General features: G+C 43.0%; 1 protein-coding gene across 1 annotated transcript in view; it reads left to right on the top strand.

Moving 5' to 3' along the window:
- Nucleotides 1-224: 224 nt before the first annotated feature.
- FRMD4B (FERM domain containing 4B) overlaps nucleotides 225-18,939 on the top strand; it is a 171,209-nt gene continuing 152,494 nt past the window's right edge. Inside the window, exon 1 of the mRNA XM_038771649.1 lies at nucleotides 225-386. Coding sequence (XP_038627577.1) covers nucleotides 225-386 — 162 coding nt within the window. The remainder of the gene's footprint in view (nucleotides 387-18,939) is intronic.

Below are 18,939 nucleotides of genomic sequence, written 5' to 3' on the forward strand. Positions count from 1 at the left end.
GCAGCCGTTTGGCTGGACTGGAACCAAGACCTTAGGGCATGCCTTTGGAGGCTGCCCGGGAAACCCGCTGCAGGGGGTGGGGTGGGGGGAGTTAGTTTAAAGGATGACCCTATCCCCTCTCGGCCCTGTATAGAAAGCCAGCCGATATAGCGGCAATTGCAAAAAGAAGGCGACCTGCTCCCGAGGAGCTTAGCCGCTCCTCCAGGTTTCTGGGAGAACGAACGATGCCTTCCGTCTTCATGTGTGGACTGGAAGACCTGCTTTTCAGTGGGAGCCGTTTCGTGTGGAACATGACAGTGGCCGCGGTGAGAAGGTGGTACGCCGAGAGGCGGAGGACCTGCCAGCAGGTCCTGAGGACGCGCTGTGGGCTGAGAGAAGTTTACCAGGTAAATTGGACCCTCTTTGGGGGCTTTCGAGTTGGCGACAGAGCCTAACGTGGCACTTTGCACCTGTATGAGTCCCGACCAGGGGAGCCTGGTGGCTAGCAGAGCAAAGAGCTGGACCGTTTGCTTTCAAATTAGGTCCGCAGCCTGACAGCGCTCTCCTTTCAGCTCTCTCCTTTCAGCTCTCTCTGGTCCTGATACGGAAAGCTGCGAGTCCCCTAGCTCTCGTAAACAAAACAAAACAAAACAAAACAAAAAACGACAAAGCACCCAAACCTCTCCTTCACATCAAGAATCAATTCACTGGGGGCCTGCTTAAGGGATGTGATGCTGCCGGTCGGTGCGTTTAAAAAATGCACTCCACGAGGGGGGGCTGGAAAAGGGAATGAAAACGGATTCTTGGACGGTGTGAAGGAAACTGTTTTGTATCGCTGTCAGTGTGATTCAAGCCTCTCTAAATCTAACAAGGTTAAACTTGATTCCCACTCAGCGTTCTTTCCATCAGGCAGGCTGAATAAGCAATGCAGAGTTAGGTTGGCTTTTTCTGGCTAGCTTTTTGAAAGAATTCTGCGAATTCTGCAATAGGATGTTTGACGGAGGGGCTTCGTGTGTGGATTGGAACGCCCCAATGCCAAACACATAACCTATTTAATCCACCAGGTCCAATCTTGCAGACAAAAAATGCAGCAACTTTATTTCAAGTGATATTCTATCAATCAATGTTTCAACGGTTTCTTGCCAGAATTTTTTTTCTACAGAGCTCCATGGATTTCACTCAGGGTTTCTATTTTTGCTAACTTGTAGGTGGAAACGATCCTGCATTTAAATCAGAGTTATGCCTAAACCTTGATACAAGATCATAATCATCCCTTTTTATCTCCTGGATCATGGTTTGACAGGCTGTTTGGGCTTTTTTTGCGGGGTGTGATGGGGATGTTTAAAAACAATTTAAAATTTATTCTTGAACGATGCTTCCCATTTCCTATTTATCCTATTCTGTAAAGACTCTGTTAACAATTAGTAAATTAGGGCCAAAAGAGCATCATTTAATATTTACAGTTTTATTCAATTTGGAAGTGATTAAAAGGGTGTTGGGGTCGGGTGGGTGATGGGGGGGAGTGGAAGCTAGGGAACCATCTTATCTAAATGGAAAGTGCACGTACCTCATACTTGGTAACTTAATTGTGATATGTTAACTCTTAAACCCTTCCTCTTGCGTGCCTATGACGTCTTGTTTTATATCTATGTATTGATGATACTCTGTTTCCAGGTGCAACTTAATCAGAAGAAATTGGCTAAAAAATATTAAATGGGTTTGCACATGCTATAAATAATTTGAAAGCTCTCTTTGGTGTCCACTGGCATGTTTCAGGCCTTTCTTTCATCAGCAGTACTGTGTGCAGGGCACTAATACTAGGCATTTGGAAGCATACATTAGAGGCAGATGTTAAAAGTCTCTGTCCTCAAGAGTGTCACCTGGTCCTGGCTTACTCTGCATTTTCTGTGCCTTCAAAGAACAAAAAAATATTTGGCAAACATTCATCCAGGGAAATGCAAATACACTGCCATCTAAGTCCTCCTGGAGGAGGCAGAGCAATTCAACAATAATAGTGATATTTACATGCCAGGCATTGTACTAAACACTGGAGTAGATACAAGATAATCAGATAAGACACAGTCCCTGGCCCAAAAGGGGCTCACAGTTTAGGAGGGAGGGAGAACAGGTATTTAATCCCCATTTCACAGGAAAATGAGGCTCAGAGAAGTTTGTGATTTTACCCAAGGTCACAGAGCAGGCAAGTGATGGAGCCAGAATTAGAACCCAGGTCTTTTGACATCCAGGTCTGCGCTCTTTCCAGGAAGGCCACAATGCTTCTCAGACTAGGGATTCAGGTGGGATATGGTCTGATTCAGGCCTTACGGTCCACTAATTTCAATTGACCACTTCCAAAAGGTAGAGGCCATGTAAACTGTGTCCAGAGCTGATCTACTGTCTTGTTTTATGCCATCGAATCTTTTCCAACCTGTAGCGACACATGTTCCCCAGAATGCCCCGCTCTCCATCTGCAGCTGTTCTGGTAGTGTATCCATAGAGTTTTCTTCATAAAAATGTGGAAGTGGTTTACCATTGCCTCCTTCCGTGCAGCAAACTTGAGTCTCCGCCCTTGACTCTCTCCCATACCGCTGCTGCCCAGTCAGAGGATATTGGTTCTAATCCCGGCTCTGCCACATGACTACTGTGTGTGACCTTGGGCAAGTCACTAAACTTCTCTGTGCCTCAATTACCTCATCTATAAAATGGGGATTAAGACCGTGAGCCTCAAATGGAACAGGGAATAGTCCCTGATATAGGTCTAACCCGAGTACCTTGGGTTTAGAACAGTGGAGGTAAGCACTTAACAAATATTACAATTATTAAGTGGAGGAGCTGGGATTAGAACCCAGGTCCTTCTGTCTCTCAGGCCTGTCCTCTATCCACCAGGCCATGCTGCTTCTGCCCTGAAGCTCCATGAGGAGCTCCATGGGAGCCCAGCCCCATCTGACCCATTTAGGCTGCCTGGGAGATCCAGTGGGGGTGGAATGAAGGTCAGAATCCATCTCATAAGCCTGCAACCTTGGGGTCTTCCTTGACTCCGCTCTCTCATTCACCCCACACACCATCCGTCACCAAAACCCGCCGGTCTCACCTTCACAACATAGCCAAGATCTGCCCTTTCCTCTCCATCCAAACTGCTACCTTGCTGGTACAATCTCTCATCCTATCCCGACTGGATTACTGCATCAGCCTCCTTTCTGATCTCCCATCCTCCTGTCTGTCCCTGTTTCAGTCTACACTTCACTCTGCTGCCCAAATTATCTTTCTATAGAAACGCTCTGGGCATGTCACTCCCTTCCTCAAAAATCTCCAGTGGTTGCCTATCAACCTTCCAATTAAGCAAAAAGTCCTCACTATTGGCTTCAAAGCTCTCCATCACCTTTCCCCCTCCTACCTCACCTCCCTTCTTTCCTTCTACAGCCCAGCCCACACATTCCACTCCTCTGCCACTAACCTCTTCACTGTGCCTCATTGTCGCCTGTCCCGCCATCACCCCTGGCCCACATCCTACCTCTGGCCTGGTATGCCCTCCCTTCACACATCTGCCAAACTAGCTCTCTTCCCCTCTTCAAAGCCCTACTGAGAGCTCACTTCCTCCAAGAGGCCTTCCCAGACTGAGCCCCACTTTTCCTCTGCTCCTCCTCCTCTATCCATAGCCCCTACTCCCTCCCTCTGCTCTACTCCCTTCCCCTCCCCACAAGCACTTGTGTATATTTGTACATATTTATTACTCTATTTTATTAATGATGTATATATCTATAATTCTATTTATTTTGATGGTATTGACTCCTGTCTACATGTTTTGTTTTGTTGTCTGTCTCCCCCTTCTAGACTGTGAGCCCATTGTTGGGTAGGGATTGTCTCTTATCTGTTGCTGAATTGTACTTTCCAAGTGTTTAGTACAGTGCTCTGCACATAGTAAGCACTCAATAAATGTGATTAAATGAATGAATGAAGCAATGGTGCTGCACATGCACTGTGCCACTCTTCAGCCAAGGTTCATGGCTGCAGCATGGGAGTTGGGTTGCTTCCACAGTGGCCACAGTCCTGTCCACAGAATTTAGCCTGAAAGCAGGGCAGCATCTGAGCAGCCATGTGGGCTGTCTGTTGCCACAGCAGTTCTGGAGTGCCAGGCCCTGTGAGTTAGGCAGAGTGATGCAGCATGGCCTAGTGGCAAGAGCACGGGCTTGGGAGTCAGAGGACATGGGTTATAATCCCTGCTCTGCCACTTGTCTGCTGTGTGACCTTGGGCAAGTCACTTCATTTCTCTGTGCCTCAGTTACCTCATCTGTAAAATGGGGATCGAAACTGTGAGCCCCATGTGGGACAGGGACTGTGCCCCTGATTTGCTTGTATCCACCCCAGCACTTAGTACAGTGTCTGGCACATAATAAGCACTTAACAAATACCATTATTGTTATTATATGACTTGGAGTGTTGGGAATTAATTGGGGAAGGCTGTTGGAGGAAGTGGGTTATTCCAAAGGCTCTCAACATGGGGGGAAAGGTACTCTGTCAAATTTGGAGAGAGGGAGTTAAATTCCAGGGGAATAGCATGAGTGAGGGGATGGAGGCAAGAGAGTTGAGAGCAGGGTGTAGTTAAAAGGGTATCTTAGGAGGAATTGAGGAGCTGGTAAAACATCATCACGGTCCTTTTGATACACTTCAGTACCATAACGTGAGAATTTTGAACACTACACATTAGAAGCCATGTGGAGAGTTCGGCAAGGTATAGACAAAAACAAAATAAAGCGTTGGAGAATAGGGATGCAGAGTAGCCTCCTTTCTGATCTCCCATCCTCCTGTCTCTCCCCGCTTCAGTCCGCTGCTGCCCAGATTATCTTTCTACAGAAACGCTCTGGGCATGTCACTCCCCTCCTCAAAAATATCCAGTGGTTGCCTATCAACCTTCCAATCAAGCAAAAACTCCTCACTATTGGCTTCAAAGCTCTCCATCACCTTGCCCCCTCCTACCTCACTTCCCTTCTTTCCTTCTACAGCCCAGCACACACACTCCGCTCCTCTGCCACTAACCTCCTCACTGTGCCTCATTGTCGCCTGTCCCGCCGTCAACCCCTGGCCCACATCCTACCTCTGGCCTGGAATGCCCTCCCTCTGGCCTGGAATGCCCTCCCCCCACTCATCTGCCAAACTAGCTCTCTTCCCCTCTTCAAAGCCCTACTGAAAGCTCACACCTCCTCCAGGAGGCCTTCCCAGACTGAGCCCCCCGGCTTTTCCTCTGCTCCTCCTCCCCTTCCCATCACCCCCACTCCCTCCCTCTGCCCTACCCCCTTCCCCTCCCCACAGCACTTGTGTATATTTGTGCATATTTATTACTCTATTTTACTAATGATGTGTATATATCTATAATTCTATTTACCTATTCTGATGGTATTGACTCCTGTCTACTTGTTTTGTTGTCTGTCTCCCCCTTCTAGACTGTGAACCCGTTGTTAGGTAGGGACTGTGTTGCTGAATTGTACTTTCCAAGCACCTAATACAGTGCTGTGCATACAGTAGGTGCTCAATAAATATGATTGAATGAATGAATAGTGGAAAGAGCATGGGCCTGAAAGTCAGAGGAGCTGCGTTCTAATTCTGGCTCTGCCACTTATCTGCTGTGTGGTCTTAGGCAAAACATTTAACTTCTCTGTGCCTCAGATTCCTCAATTGCAAAATGAGGATTCAATCCCTGTTCTCCCTCCTACCTAGTTCTATGAGCCCCATGTGGGACAGGGACCTTGTCCAATCTGTTTTATTTGTATCTACCCGTGTGCTTAGAACAGTGCTTGACACATAAGAAAACACTAAACAAATACTATTAAAAAATAGGTCCTATGTGAAAAGATTAAAGGAATTTGGGTTGCTTTAGCCAAGCTAGGAGAAAACTAGGGTGAAAATAAGTGTCTGGCTATATGAAAAGTTTTCAAGGGGAGAATGCTGAATGGTTGCTCTCCATGTCTACTAAGCACTGAAAAAGAGAAAATGACTCTATAGCAGATACAAAACAGCATGTTCTAGTGGACAGAGAACGGGCCTGAAAGTCAGGGGACCTGGGTTCTAATCCCAGCTCTGCCACTTGCCTGCTGTTAAGCACTTAACTAATACCATTATTATTATTACTGAGTACCCACTGGATGCAATGTACCGAACTAAGATTTGGGAAGTAAAACCAAGCAAGTAACACATTCCTTGATCACAGGGAGCTAACACTCTAATGGGGGAGACAAGCATAGAAGTATTTTAAACAGCTATCAAAATTAATTGAATGTAACAAGAGATTGATCTTCATATTGTGAGATGCGGACTGTATCTGAGCTGTTTGCATTTCCCCAGCACTTAGAGTGCTCAGAACATAGTAAGTGCTTAATAAATAGCATAATCAACCTTCCAGGATCGAGAAAAATCAGAGTAATCATATATAAGAGTCTGCTAGACCTGCTGAATAATAATTAAATCCTGCCACTGCTGAAGATAATTACTAGCGAGACATGTGCAGAGCCAAGGAAAGTAACTTTTATACCAATGTATTTCTCATTATCTAGCTGAATAACCTTTTGAACCAAGGGCACTACACAGCTTGCTCTTGTCATAGGCATGAAAAATCTACATGTCTGTATAAACTCATCCCTGTAGAGAGCCATTTTCATAAATGATCCACATTTCCCAACTGTGCCCCATGTTTCATGGACTTATCATTCTGCCCAAGGCACCTGGGTTAGCTGCAATCCGGCTGGAACAAGTTACGTATTGTACAGATAATTTGGGAGAATAGTAATGTGAGCTCATCCACAATAAGATGCTTCAGTAAAACAGCAGTTGTTCTAAGGGGAAAGAATAGGAGAAAAGTGAAATAAAACTGCTGAAGACATCAGCAGCCTTCTATTTATACCAGAATCCTTCTAATCTGTTGAGAGGATTAGGCTATTCTTGATGCTGTTGCCAGCAATGTCAAATCAATCAATCAATCAATCAATCGTATTTATTGAGCGCTTACTATGTGCAGAGCACTGTACTAAGCGCTTGGGAAGTACAAATTGGCATCACATAGAGACAGTCCCTACCCAACAGTGGGCTCACAGTCTAAAAGGGGGAGACAGAGAACAGAACCAAACATACCAACAAAATAAAATAAGTAGGATAGAAATGTACAAGTAAAATAAATAAATAAATAAATAAATAGAGTAATAAATATGTACAACCATAATCCAACCATAAATCCAAGCTAGGAGGCTGAAAATGGAGGCAGAGGGGGAAAATAAGTGATTTAGCATGTTTTATAAAGTTCAGTTGGAGCTGGAGAAGACTTGGTTACAATATTTTTCTGGGAATCAATGGCAAGAATTCTATGCTAGCGAATCAAAACAGGCTAACATATCTTGAAGCCTTGAAAGTCTATTGTAACCAACCAGAAAATCTGAGTAATCTGAGACCCCCTCCAATCCCCTTACTGTGGGGGTTCCCCAAGGTTCAGTGCTTGGTCCCCTTCTGTTCTTGATCTACACTCACTCCCTTGGTGACCTCATTCGCTCCCACGGCTTCAACTATAATCTCTACGCTGATGACACCCAGATTTACATCTCTGCCCCTGCTCTCTCCCCCTCTCTCCGGGCTCACATCTCCTCCTGCCTTCAGGACATCTCCATCTGGATGTCTGCCCTCCACCTATAACTCAACATGTCCAAGACTGAACTCCTTGTCTTCCCTCCCAAACCCTGCCCTCTCCCTGACTTTCCCATCTCTGTTGACGGCACTACCATCCTTCCCGTCTCACATGCCCGCAACCTTGGTGTCATCCTCGACTCCGCTCTCTCATTCACCCCTCACAACCAAGCCATCACCAAAACCTGCCGGTCTCAGCTCCGCAACATTGCCAAGATCCGCCCTTTCCTCTCCATCCAAACAGCTACCCTGCTCGTTCAAGCTCTCATCCTATCCCGTCTGGACTACTGCATCAGCCTCCTTTCTGATCTCCCATCCTTGTGTCTCTCCCCACTTCAATCCATACTTCACGCTGCTGCCCGGATTGTCTTTGTCCAGAAACGCTCTGGGCATGTTACTCCCCTCCTCAAAAATCTCCAGTGGCTACCAATCTGCGCATCAGGCAGAAACTCCTCACCCTCGGCTTCAAGGCTCTCCATCACCTCGCCCCCTCCTACCTCACCTCCCTTCTCTCCTTCTACAGCCCAGCCCGCACCCTCCGCTCCTCTGCCGCAAATCTCCTCACCGTGCCTCGTTCTCACCTGTCCCGCCATCGACCCCCGGCCCACGTCCTCCCCCGGTCCTGAAATGCCCTCCCTCTGCCCATCCGCCAAGCTAGCTCTCTTCCTCCCTTCAAGGCCCCACTGAGAGCTCATCTCCTCCAGGAGGCCCTCCCAGACTGAGCCCCTTCCTTCCTCTCTGCCTCGTCCCTCTCTCCATCCCCCGCATCTTACCTCCTTCCCTTCCCCACAGCACCTGTATATATGTATATGTTTGTACATATTTATTTCTCTATTTATTTTACTTGTACCTATCTATTCTATTTATTTTATTTTGTTAGTATGTTTGGTTTTGTTCTCTGTCTCCCCCTTCTAGACTGTGAGCCCGCTGTTGGGTAGGGACTGTCTCTATGTGTTGCCGACTTGTACTTCCCAAGCGCTTAGTACAGTGCTCTGCACACAGTAAGCGCTCAATAAATACAATTGATTGATTGATTAGCACAGTGCTCTGCACACAGTAAGCGCTCAATAAATACGATTGATTGATTGATTGAGACCCAAAAGGCCAATACCTGAAGTTAATGAGTTGCCAAAAGAGCAAATCCATTACGGTTGTCAATACTGGACTCAGAATCTTTAGTAGTCATCTGATGGATTTTTGCGTGGTTTAAAAATGTCATATGAAGAACTGTTTCTGTTGACCTATCTATTCTTTAATTATTTCTCTCGTTCCATCTTTTCTCATGCAGAACTCTGATGTGAAAAAATCAATTGCATATCTAGGAGAGGCTTGTTCCTAACCTAATTCTTAATATGATTTGTGACAATCCACTTGGTGTACAAAAAAGAATTGCATGGCTCAAATGGAGGCATAGGATCTTAGGTTGGAAATTCTAAATAACTTGACTGCTTTAAAAAGATAGAACAGAGGACAGAAGTTTGAGTACAAATGAAAATGAAAGCAATCGAAAGTATGTACAGAACTTTCTTTGTGGGTTTTGACATTCCCTATGTAAACTCTGGGGGAAGGGGCAAGTCGGGAAGCTTTAGAGAGAGAACACAAATCTACTTTAAAATTAAACTAAATGAGCACAATGTCCTACTTTTCCCTTTCATTTTTTTCCTTTTTCATATTACCTTGGTTATAGAAAAGCATACCATATTTGAGATGGCAAGGCTATTTTCACTTTAATTCCTACCATACTACATTCCCCATATTATAATAATAATAATAATAATGATGATGGCATTTAAGTGCTTTGTGCAAAGCACTGTTCTAAGTGCTGGGGGGGATACAATGTGATCAGGTTGCCCCACGTGGTGCTCACAGTCTTAATCCCCATTTTACAGATGAGGTAACTGAGGCTCAGAGAAGTTAAGTGACTTGCCCAAGGTCACACAGCAGACATGTGGCTGAGCTGGGATTAGAACCCATGACCTTTGACTCGCAAGCCTGTGCTCTTTCTGCTAAGCCACGGTGCTTCTCAAGACTGTAGACCCTAGACTGTAAACTTCTTGAGGGCAGGGATCATGTCTGCCAACTCTCTTAAGCACTTAGTACAGTGCTCTGCACAGAGTAAATGTTCAATAAAGCCATTGATTTGATTTAAAGGTTTATGAAGAATATATCTTTGATTTTTCCCTATGTTTTTTAAAAAATCAACCATTTTTCTTGTACCAGAATAATATTAGTAAACTGTAGAATAGTAAAGTAGATTAGTAAACAGTGTGAATAAACATGATGTCTAAGTATTGGAAATATTGCTATAAAATTTGAAAGTGCTATGCTTAATCTGCATAGTAGAACATTTGACTAATATGAGGCTGTCTCTGGAATTGCCATAATCATAGTTTCCCTCTTATCAGACAAGTAACTGTCCTTTTAGGACCCTTCCCTTTGTGCCATCTGTCTGTCACAGGGAAAAATTGTAGTTTAGTTAGCAAAGTGTATGTGTAATATGTTTCAATTGTTCAAAGAAGAGCACCACTGAAATTTAAGAAAAGTAATTATAGCATCCAAGGTGCTGGTCTAATGATTGGAGATGCCCTGCAGTGTTTTCAAAATTTGGAAAAAAAAAGAAATCTAGTATCCATTATGATGGTTTCATTGCTTTAACTGTAATTTTAAAAAAGTTCATAGATGGAATGACTTTAGTGCATTCCTTAGTGTTGAGTCTGAATGAACTATTACTGGGTTACTGCATATTTTTCTAGCTTCTTTTTAAACTTGCAATCACAATGCTGCAGCAATGTAAACCCTGGCCTGTAATCATCTTTGTGTGTTTTGAGCTGTGCCCAACAACACCTTATTATTAGGTGATCCTGTAGTTACCCTTCAGCTTTTTGTCTGATTGACTGATGTGCTAGCTAAAATGCTCAGTTTTTTTTATTATTTTGGTTTTCTTTCTCTTACCTTGAAGCATCCCTTCAGCAAGATTACAAAGAATCTTCTCTTATCTTCCCTCATAGGAGTAGGGGTCCTCAATTCTAGTGGGTGAAGCACACCTGTCTATCCCTCCTTTTGCCCTTACAATTGAAAAAAGATTCTTGCCATATAGTCAGTCATATTTATTGAGTGTTTACTGTGTGCAGAGCACTGTACTAAATGCTTAGAATACAATTTTGTGTCCCCTATATTATTTTGAATTGAAGCTTCAAATCCTTCCCACTTCTTTCACTCTCTCAGTAATTCTCTAATTATGCTCACTCCCTAAGCACCTCCAAGGGTTGCCCATCCATCCTTTGCATCAAGCAGAAACTCCTCGCTGTTGGATTCAGGGCATTAGATCAGTTCTCTCTCCACTACTTATCCTTGCTCCTCTCCCACTACAACCCAGCCTGCACATTCTTCTCCTCTAATACCGATCTGTTCATCATTCTTCTCTCTTGCCTCACCCACCCTCAACCCTTTGCTCGCACCTTCCCAACTGCTTGGAACTCCTCTCTCCTTCATATCCAACAGACCAGCACTTTCCCCATCTTCAAAATCTACTGAAATCATACCGCCTCCAGACAACCTTCCTGGACTAAGATTTCATCCCCCACACCCTATTTTTCTTCCCTACTGCCTCTCCCATGCAATTAGTCCCACCCTCACAGTACAAGTACTACCCACACAGCATTTATGTGCATATCTTTATACTTGGTTGCTTCCCCTAGCTGTAATTTATTTTGATGTCTGTCTCCCCCATTAGACTACAAATAAATCAATCAATGGTGTTTATTGAGTGCTTACTGTGTGCAGAGTACTGTACTAAGCACTTAGGAAAGGGTGGTACAAGAGAGTTGGTAGATACGTTCCCTGATTACAAGGAGCTTACTGCCTAGAGGGGACGACAGACGTTAATATAAATAAATTATGGATATGTACATAAGTGCTTTGGGGATGAGGATGGGGTGAATATCAAGTGCTTAAAGGGTTCAGGTCCAAGTGCATAGGTGATGCAGAAGGGAGAGGGAGTCGGGGAAAAGAGGGTTTAACATCTCCTGGAGAAGATATGATCATCTGTTTTATGTGAAGTGGGAGGGAGTTCCACGTCAGAGGGAGAACATGGGCAAGGTGTTGGTGGTGAGATAAATGAGATTGAGGTACATTGAGTAAATTGGCATTAGAGGATCAAAGTGTGCGGGCTGGATTGTAGCAGGAAATCAGGGAAGTAATGCAGGAGGGAATGAGCTGATTGAGTGCTTTAAAACCAATGGTAAGGAGTTTGAACTGTGTGAGAGCAGAGATTGTGTCTACCAATTGTACTCTCCCAAGTGCTTAGTATGCACAAGGGAAGTGTTCAATAAATACCATTGATTGATTTCTAAATCTTATTTCCTGAGACTACCTAATTCCATTTGACGTGCACCTAAGATGGTAGATATGACTTTTCCTCTCCTTTTTTAATGCTTAGAAGTAGTTTGGGGGCTAAGGACTAGAAAAACAGGAAGTAATTCTAATTCCAGTTTTCCCCTAATTCACATCATAATCTTTGGACATTCCAGATTCAGGCTCCTCGTCGGTGAAATTGGGTTAGCTATGCCTCAGTTTCTCACTTACAAAAGGGACATGACTACTTGCATGGCTATTATGAGAGAAGTAAATATTTGGAATAGTCATCATTTTACAGAAAAAAAAATTTCTCCATGCATTGTAGCAGCTAATACAGACACATATCCTATTATCCATGGATAAATTGATTGGCAACCATGTACAATTTACACTACCCTTTAAGGAAAGGACAGATACTTTAAAAAACAATGGTAAAATTGAGGTCTTATAACTAATTTATGAATTAAAGGTTAAGTACCACTGCAAAGGTTCTACCACTGCAAACTCATATCTTAATGCTTGGTGCTCTTTCAATTGCTTTACAGTTGTACTAGAGAAGGATACTGTTGTGGTGTCCATCAGGTTGTGAGAAAAAAGGATCACTGAGGAATCCCAGTGCATGAGCTAACCTGCCTCACCTCCAAAGTGAGTGAGAAGAGGAAGTGAACAATTTCTGCTGTCCTGTCAGTTTCAGTGGGCAAAAACCATAACCATTTCCTGTCATACATCCTGTGTTTGGCTGAAAGGAACAATTTATTCAGAAAGAAAGTGTAAGACCTTAGGCTTTTTAATAATTGACCGGTTTTTGATATGCTTTACCTTCTGATCTGCTCTAGGCTTCTGCAATATCTTGTTTAGAAACTTTGTGATTGCTTAGTGTAGTAAGCAACAAAAATATGTCCTGCAGTATTTTTATACTTGTAAATTTTTTGTATTGATCTTTATTACATTTGAATTTAAGGACCATTTTCCCAACTCTGCTTAAATGGTCTAGGTTTAAAGAATTCCAGACAATCTGAAGCAACAAAGTCTGACCCTTCAAATCAAAATAGTATTCATTTCTGCGGCCATGGTTACCACGCTTTGATCACTTCTAGATCGTTCCACGTACTTTTTGAAAAGAGGCTTTGGGTTTTTTCCTCTTTCTCGAAGAGACCATATGGTGGTTTAAGGTGTTCATTAAAACAAAGTTTAAACCACTTTAGACCTGAAGTGTTGAAAATATTGCCAGGGCATATAAACACCACTGCCAATCCATAGTTAATTTGGTGGTGTTTTTTTTAATTCCTTCCTTTGGATTTGTACACATTCAACTTTCCGAACCTCTGTGCCAGCTATATTTCCATTTGAGCTCATAATCCAGTTTATTTTTTTTAGTTTTTGAGATGGTTGGTTCAAACGAAGCAGGTTTTTCCTATTTTTTTTCTCTGACAAACTTCTTAACCAGACTGTGAACTTCAAGTTATTTCCTTTGAGATATCACAGTGCCAGTTTCAAAACAGTGCCCTCTATTCATTAACCAGTTGCATTCATCTTATTTTCTCAGCCTCACTCACTTTTTTAGATTGCAAATAGAGTTGAGTGCTCTTGAAAATAGCCCAGCAATAGTTTTGCATGCTTGATCAAATCCAACTTTTTTATTTTTATCTCCACAGCCTTTTTCTCTTTTTCTGTAAAACCTACTTAGCTGTAGCTTCGCTGTACCAGTAGGACCCATTACAAAAAAAAAAAAAATAAGCTTATGGTCAATATTTTTTAAGATAAAACACCTATCCATGAACATTCTATTCCACAGATTTTGTTTCCGCAACATCATTTCACAATTTTATATTACTCTTATGATGTTTGTGCCTTATCTTGTCTTATGCTGTCGAGTTGTCTCCAGCCCATAGTGACGCCATGAAAACATCTCTCCCAGAAAGCCCCACCTCTGTCTGCAATTGTTCTGTTAGTGTATCCATAGAGTTTTCTTGGTAAAAATATGGAAGTGGTTTTACCATTGTCTCCTGCCACACAGTAAACTTGAGTCTCTGCCCTCGACTCTCTCCCATGCCGCTGCTGCCCAGCATAGGTGAGTTTTGACTTGTAGCAGATTGCCTTCCACTTGCTAGCCACTGCCCAAGCTAGGAATGGAATGAATATGCCTCTACTTGACTCTCCCTCCTGTAGTCGACTGATATAGTACTGGAAACTCTCTAGATGCGACCCTGAGAGGGGGTTTTGTGCCTTAGCCTCTATCAATATAAATGAGATAGCACCATCCAGTATAGGCACTTCATCCCACACAGATGGAGTTGTCAAGATTACATTACTAACCTGACTGGAGTTTTGTAGCATTGAGATGCTTTATTTCTTTTGATAAAGTTATTGAATATCTGAAGACTTGAGATTTGCCTTTGATGAACTTTGAAGCCGCAGTAGTCTGGTTGCCTCAGTTCCCTAACCAATGAAAGAAGAATAATACCACTCTGTTCAGTTGTTGTGTGAATTAAGGCAGTATATACTTGAGACTTGTGCAGTCTTCTCAGGATTTTTGTGTTTTCTGGTCTGTCCCCCATGTCACCACCTGTTTTCTTTTCCTTTCTCATCTTCTCATCCTGTTATAACCCACTTTCTCCCCTCTCTTCACGTGACTTCCTATTGGCTCCCTTATGTCTATGGCTGTATGTATTTCTGTGTTCCTCTGGGTTGCAAACTTCAACAAGGAACAGTGATGGGGGGGTGTATGTGGAGTACATTATACAAGTCCACCTTTGCTAATCTACATAAGATTGGTCTACGGGTGGTGTTCCCAGAGGCAGTATTTCTTTAGGGAATCAGTATATAGCCACAGTCCCATCCTTAGGCAAACTTCACTATCACTGGTGTCATCTTGGAATGCAAAGGACAACTGTGCCTGTATACTTTTGAGTGTTCATGTGGATCTGTGACTTTTAACTGTGTTTGTATCCCCATGTATTCCTTTAACAATCTTGAATAATGCTATCTTTTTATGGTATTTAAGGACTTATAATGTGCCAGATACTGTACTAAGTGCTGGGGTAGATACAAGCTTATCAGGTTGAGCACAGTCCTTGTCTCACATGGGGTTCACAATCTGTACAAGATGAGGAAACTGAGGATCACAGAAGTTATGACTTGCCCACGGTCACACAGCAGTCAAGTGGCAGAACCTGGATTAGAACCCAGGTCCTTCTCATTCCCAGGCCAGTGCTATATCCACTAAGCCATGCTGCTTCTCAATTTGAATGGGAAAGTAGGGATATGCAGTGGATCCATTCTTGGTTAATTTATTCCTCGTATGCGTGCTGGAAGATGCAGTGAGACTGGAATACAGATACTAGAATGTGCTTCCACAACTCTGGGGAACTCTTTCAACTCCACAGATTTCAAGCATCATACAGAGTCCTAAAGACACACATTCAGTAATCCCTTACTTTCTCCCTCATTCCCCTTCTCTTCCTTCCTCTCTCATTTTCTCCCTTCTTTCCCCTTCTTCCTCCCCAGTCCTCTCAAAGCCCTACCCCAAATGCCTCATGACCTCAAAGGTCCATCCACAAGCTCATTCAAAATGAAAAGTTGGCACACTTAATGGCAACACTGGGCTAAATGCTCTCACATAAATTCTGCTATCTGAAGGTGTACAGAGACAAAGTGATGCAATGATAGATAAGGGAGGAGAAAATTAAATAAAAAATGTCAGTAGGTTCTTTGAAAGGCCATCAAACAGAGCACTCAGCCTTCTCTAAGGCTGTGAAGCCTGGACCCCACCGAAATACCATATTTGACTTCTTGAGCAGATCCATCAGAGTCATTTATGTGCTATGCTAAACATCACAGAGCAAGACACAGTCTCAACCAGTGAAGTTCTGGAATGAAGTCAACTAACACTGAAGCTATGCTCACCTTAACATAGCTGTACTAGGTGGAGCACATGAAGAGACTAAGCAACAGCAGGTATCCAACCACTAACCAGTAGCTGAAACTGTAAGAAGGGCAGCGGTAAGCATTTTAAAGATACAGTGTAACAAGACCTCAGACAATGCTGTACCCCAGCAAATAACTGGGAGTCCACTGTCGCAGATAAACCAGCATGGCATCCTCCATTCAAGAAAGGAGGTGCTCTCTTGGAGTACAAGCCTCATGAGGATCAAGAGACAAGGAACAAACAGCACCAGGCACTGCAAACATTGAACCTGACAACACAATAAAGGGCAGCCTTTGTGTGGGCACAATATGGCTAGAATTGTGAGTCTTACCTTGGCCTTTTCACTACTGCATACACCCATAGCGTTTTTTACTATCAATGATATCAGATAAAGAGGTATATATTTTGTGTATATATAGATATACCTATCTATCTATAAATATACCTATCTATACATATATAGAGAGAGAGAGAGTGAGAGAGAGAGAGAAGAAAAAAAAACACACTTTCTAACCCAAGCAAGGAATGAGCATTTGTCAATGGGCAGGAAAAGATCTGAGAAAGCCAAAGGGGCTAAAATCACACTATATTTTCTTTTTTTTAAATGGTATTTGTTAAGTGCTTACTATTCATTCATCCATTCATTCAATCGTATGTATTGAGTGTTTAGTGTGTACAAAACACTGTACTAAGCGCTTGGGAGAGTACAGTATGACAATAAACAGACACATTCCCTGCCCACAATGAGCTCACAGTCTAGAGGGGAGACAGGCAATATACATAAATAAAATATAGTTACTATGTGCCAGACACTGTACTAAACCCTGGGGTAAATACAAGATAGGCTGGACACAGTCCATGTCCCACATGGGGCTCACACTCTTAATCCCCATTTTAAAGATGAGGAATCTGAAGCACAGAGAAGCAAAGTGACTTGCCCAAGATCACACAGCAGACTAGTGGCAGGGCCGAGATTAGAACCCAGGTCCTTCTGACTCCCAGGCCCGTGCTCTAACCACTAGGTCATGCTGCCTCTCAGCATATTATTTCCACAGAGCCAAAATGCATATGGGGACCAGGATTGCTAGAGGCTAAAGGAATTCACATTATAGTAATATTCACCTCCAAACAAAAGGGAGCCACTTGATCTATAAAGAGTTTTTGAGTTTTTCAGAAGTATGGCTCTGTCTCCTGTAACTAAGCTACTGTCCTTAAACAATGAGCCTGCAACTTCTTTTCTCAATCAGTGAGTTGGGGAGAGGTTACTAAAAAACTACAAATTAGTAATACTCTATTAATAGAATATTTCCATTTTTTCTTGCCTTTGTCCAGCAAACTATACTCTTCCTCTTCCTGAAATTCATCTTATTTCTGAGCAAGGTCTATTCTAAGGCACATATTATGAAAATCCTGACTCCTGAAGCTTCAGGAAGAATACCCTTCAACTCAGCTCCAGCTACTAAAGATTTCGTATGTTTCACATTAACCTGATTGCCAGAGAAAGTTTAATAACTTGAAAAATATTTAGTATTTCTAAATGGTTTGAGAATTTCTTCTTTGGCCAAATTGTTTTCATGCTTTGGGGATCTCTAAGGATGAAATTCAGAAACTGTAACCTTGTAAATTTTAATAGGGTAAAGTCAGAAGTCTTGGTTGCTATGTTTAGAGTCTGGGGGATTTCATTGGATCTTCAAATGGTCATTTCTAACACAATGTAATTTTTTGATTTTTTTTGAAGAGCACAAAATAAATTGAATGTGCCTTGCAGTCCACAGGTTAGTATAAGTTTTCCTAACTAAAAGATGCAGGAAATTGCAGGCAGCCTGGTGCTGACGGGGCCCATTCACTGCCCAGAGTCACAAGATCAGAATCACAAGATCAGAGGTCCTGTAGAAATCCTTTGTGGCTTTGGGCAATCCATGGTGAGTTCACTCTGGATTAAAATGGCTCCTCATTTGTGAATGTCTGGAGTGCTGGCATGACACTGGGGATCCTACTGAACTCCCAGGACCCAGTTTTCTCAAGCAGTTTGGAGAAGGGGCTTGTCCCTAAAGGAAAAAATTCATTCATTCAGTTGTATTTATTGAGCGCTTACTGTGTGCAGAGCACTGTACTAAGCACTTGGAAAGTACAAGTTGGCAACATATAGAGACGGTCCCTACCCAAAAACGGATTTACAGTGTAGAAGGGGGAGACAGACAACAAAACAAGTAGACAGGTGTCAAAACCATCAGAATAAATAGAATTATAGCTGTATGTACATCATTAATAAAATAGAGTGGTAAATATGTACAAGTAAAATATATACTAGTGCTGTGGGAGGGGAAGGGGGCAGGGCGGAGGGAGGGGAGGAGGAGAGGAAAAAGGGGACTCAGTCTGGGAAGGCCTCCTGGAGGAGGTGGGCTCTCGGGCTTTGAAGGGAGGAAGAGAACTAGTTTGGCAGATGTGTGGAGGAAGGGCATTCCAGGCCACGGGAAGGACGTGGGCCAGGGGTCGATGGCGGGAGAGGCGAGAACGATGCACAGCAGCTGAAGTGAAACTATCATGCCAAAAAGAAGGCTGACATTTAACTGGAAGTACCTATAGGATTCAGCTTAATGTGTCCAACTACCTCATTTCTGTTGTTGACCTAACTTCTGTTTTCATTTATTTTTCTAAACCCAAGGACAGGGTTGTATTACAGACTATATTTCAGACCCGGTGTCTGCTATTTGAAAAATTGCACATGCCCTAAGGTGCAGCCAGAGAATATAAAATCACAATTGTTGCTCTGGGAGTAATGGAAAAGGCACAATCCAGAAGAAGACACCTTCTTTAACTCCCCATGTGCCTCTTTTTTCCCTGGTACCTGTTATTGTTTTACCCAGTGGATATGATGTGAGGAAAATTACCTGGCAACTAAATTTTACTTTTTTATTGCTTAAGGGGAAAATGAGTAATGTGCTTTCCTATCTTGGGTATTTTTCTAGGACGTAGAATACTTCTAAATGGGCATGCTTCATTGAAGGTGTCAT

This window comes from Tachyglossus aculeatus, chromosome X1 (genome assembly GCF_015852505.1).
Source record: "Tachyglossus aculeatus isolate mTacAcu1 chromosome X1, mTacAcu1.pri, whole genome shotgun sequence".
Taxonomy (NCBI): Eukaryota; Metazoa; Chordata; class Mammalia; order Monotremata; family Tachyglossidae; genus Tachyglossus; species Tachyglossus aculeatus.